The sequence below is a fragment of the Frieseomelitta varia genome, unplaced genomic scaffold (genome assembly GCF_011392965.1).
Source record: "Frieseomelitta varia isolate USP_RPSP 00005682 unplaced genomic scaffold, Fvar_1.2 scaffold_1373, whole genome shotgun sequence".
NCBI classification, from domain to species: domain Eukaryota; kingdom Metazoa; phylum Arthropoda; class Insecta; order Hymenoptera; family Apidae; genus Frieseomelitta; species Frieseomelitta varia.
Genome location: NW_025109054.1, coordinates 1 through 2,775, shown reverse-complemented (window position 1 = coordinate 2,775; position 2,775 = coordinate 1). Strand labels below are relative to the sequence as shown.

At 33.6% G+C, this 2,775-nt stretch overlaps 1 protein-coding gene across 1 annotated transcript; it reads right to left on the bottom strand.

Moving 5' to 3' along the window:
- Positions 1-217: 217 nt before the first annotated feature.
- On the bottom strand, positions 218-1,890 carry LOC122531657 (2-acylglycerol O-acyltransferase 1-like). The gene is made up of 2 exons (XM_043659751.1): positions 1,324-1,890; positions 218-634 (listed from the first exon to the last, which is right to left on the bottom strand). Exons 1-2 carry the CDS (start codon positions 1,560-1,562, stop codon positions 256-258), a joined length of 618 nt encoding a protein of 205 aa, XP_043515686.1. The 5' UTR covers positions 1,563-1,890; the 3' UTR covers positions 218-255.
- Positions 1,891-2,775: the final 885 nt, after the last annotated feature.

Genomic DNA, 2,775 nt, shown 5'->3' with positions numbered 1-2,775 from the left:
TGTAAATAAAAGTGATATTTACATACGTATCTGTGTAGTTCTACATTATATTATCACTCCACTGATAAAATAATACAATCAGTGCAGTGATAATATAATAAACTAAATAATATACTAAAACAATGCAGTATAATCATATTAAATTAAAATTATACTGCATTGTTTTAGCAAAAAATCTACATAATAATTATAGATCACGAAATATATATGATCGCGTTATGAGCAAAACCGTATTCAAAGCATCAATTCTACATATTAATAAAGCAAATAACAATTAATAATTATAGTGTTATAGTATACATGTGTATGAATATATTTTTTACAGGATGATTGGACAACAATTTCCAAATGGTACGTACAAGTGATGCGACAGTACTCTCTGAACATCGGTGTCTTGAAATGTCGATCCAATATGACTACACGTATTTCGATACCCGGGAATATTTCACTATAACCGGCGGCATCTGTACCGAAGGCAACGCAAACTCCTGTAGATACTATCCCATGTGGAAAATTGCAAAATAAATACGATTTGTTCGGGTCCAGATCGGTGGTTTTCACTAGTTTTATAGGAAAGTAGCTGCAGATGTACCGGTTCATTGCACACGTTCTAAACCACTGTTTGAATTGTGCCCTGCGAACGTGATTAAGTAAAATCTAACGTATTGCCGAAGATTTGGTAGTTCACACAAGTTACATTGTTAAATTCTGGTTTGCACACGAAATATTCGAAGTTAAATTTACGCAAAAACGTACCGGTGGATTCATGAACTTTACGAGTAAACTGCATGTTATTTTAAATTTAAATACTCTGTAGAATGCAATACGAATTATGAATAAACTGTAATCTCGCTTAAACGAATGTCATTTGATATTCTGAGAAACACATGTATTATAATTGCAACACTTTGAACTGTAAGTGCAACTAATTAACTATTCCCTATTACAAAAAGATAATATACGAGCAATATATTTCCAGGAATTTATCATTTCCAAAACTTAACACGTTCTAAACCTTTGGTAATATTTCAAAAAGCGATGGCGACGTTCACCAAGACTTCATGTACGTTTTGTTGTGGAATTAAGGGTAAGTTAAGTGAAACGTTCAGGTACGAATGAAAGCGCAACTATGTATAAAATTTGTAAGAAATAATAAAAATCACATCTGACGTGAAAACTATATTTATCTTTCTGACAAGGCACATTCAAATTGTTCCGAACATTCCGTGTTCCTGTCGAACGCTTGAATTATTCGTACGAGAATGATAGCAGATGTCTGAGTTTTTAACAGCATATGCGATTTTCTCAATTAATTACAACTACCTTTTACCAGTGACGTCGTGCGTGTCATTGTCATAGTACATCCAGATGACGTAGAGTAACACGATGTAGCGCAGAATCTTCGTATAAATGATGCAATATATTGCGATAACATATTTTCCGAAATATCCTGTGAGGATTATAAAAAATAAAATTGAGAAGTACGCTCCAACTGCAAGCGTTTCCAATCTTCGCTTCAATGGAACGTTGAGCGGCGCGAACTTTATCCCAAGAATCTCCATCGTTTCTCTCCTTCTCGTTCTTCGTTTTCTTATGGTAAGATCAGTTCAGCGATTTTTGATCAATAGTTGATGAACTGCAACGGTTGACAACTAGATTACGAATTTCTAGACAAACTACTACGTTCTTTGAAAACGAAATTTGATGCAGTGACACGTTTCCGATAGAAATCACTGTATGGATATATCGGTGATAGTGGAAGAAATGTATCAGTCTTAGAGGTGCGTGAACTTTTTTCGAATCAGCTAATGAATTTTTGCGACTAAGTACAACTATGTGCGTTAACGTTTTATTTTATTGTTCACTGATTTCACAAACTAAAGATTCCGTCAATCTCTTCTATTGATTTCTGTTTCTTTGTGCAACTCAACTCCGAAAGTGGACGATTGAGAAACATACATGAGTAGTGATCCTAAACAAGTCTTACTTACTAAACCGCGATACAGCGGTATTCTATTCGCAGAGTCTTCAGTGTTCAGTTTCAGTACAGTTTTAACATAATATGATTTCGTTTTCAATTTCAGAGCTTCATGGTGGGAATACTATTAAGGCGAGCAATGCACGACAAACGCAAAAAGATGGATACTTGTGAACATTATATGAAAAGCTATGCGTCCTTGCGACATATAAATACGCTTCCGAGTTAAAAAAAACCGAGTTAAAAAAACACCGCCATTTGAATCATGGCTCAGTCGTTTTCAATTTTATCATAGCAAGATTACGTGGAATATTTATACTTCCTTCGTTCGGTACAGGAATATTCATACGTCTATTAATTTGCATGTACTGGTACATTTTAAATAAGTCACATTATATGATCAACATATACATGATACATATGAAATGAATTATAAGTCGGTAAAGCATCTTGTAGATCAGTAACATATGCAAATCTGTTAGAATCTCCAAAATATTTCTTCGAATTACCATCGCTATATGTGACTTCAAAATGAACATAAAGAAAGGTTAATATCAGTAATGACTATGTCTCGAAAATATATCTTATATGTGTACATAAGTCCATCAGTGGAACATGTCCGGGTTAAAAAAATGTTTAAACCTTATTTTCATATAAATTTTTTCAACCCGCGAATCTTAAGAAGGATTGATACTTTCGCAACTACTATGGAAGATCCTTACGACTTTATCCTAACATACTACATCTTACATCATATTATATATGCTTCTGCTAATTGTTTTTGCTTTACACATTAA

Bases quoted from the DNA above. Each gene is read 5' to 3' on its own strand.
- LOC122531657 (XM_043659751.1), bottom strand. From the start codon at position 1,562: ATGGAGATTCTTGGGATAAAGTTCGCGCCGCTCAACGTTCCATTGAAG. The intron at 635-1,323 runs GTAGTTGTAATT...TCACGTTCGCAG, and splicing joins CACGACGTCACTGGTAAAAG to GGCACAATTCAAACAGTGGT.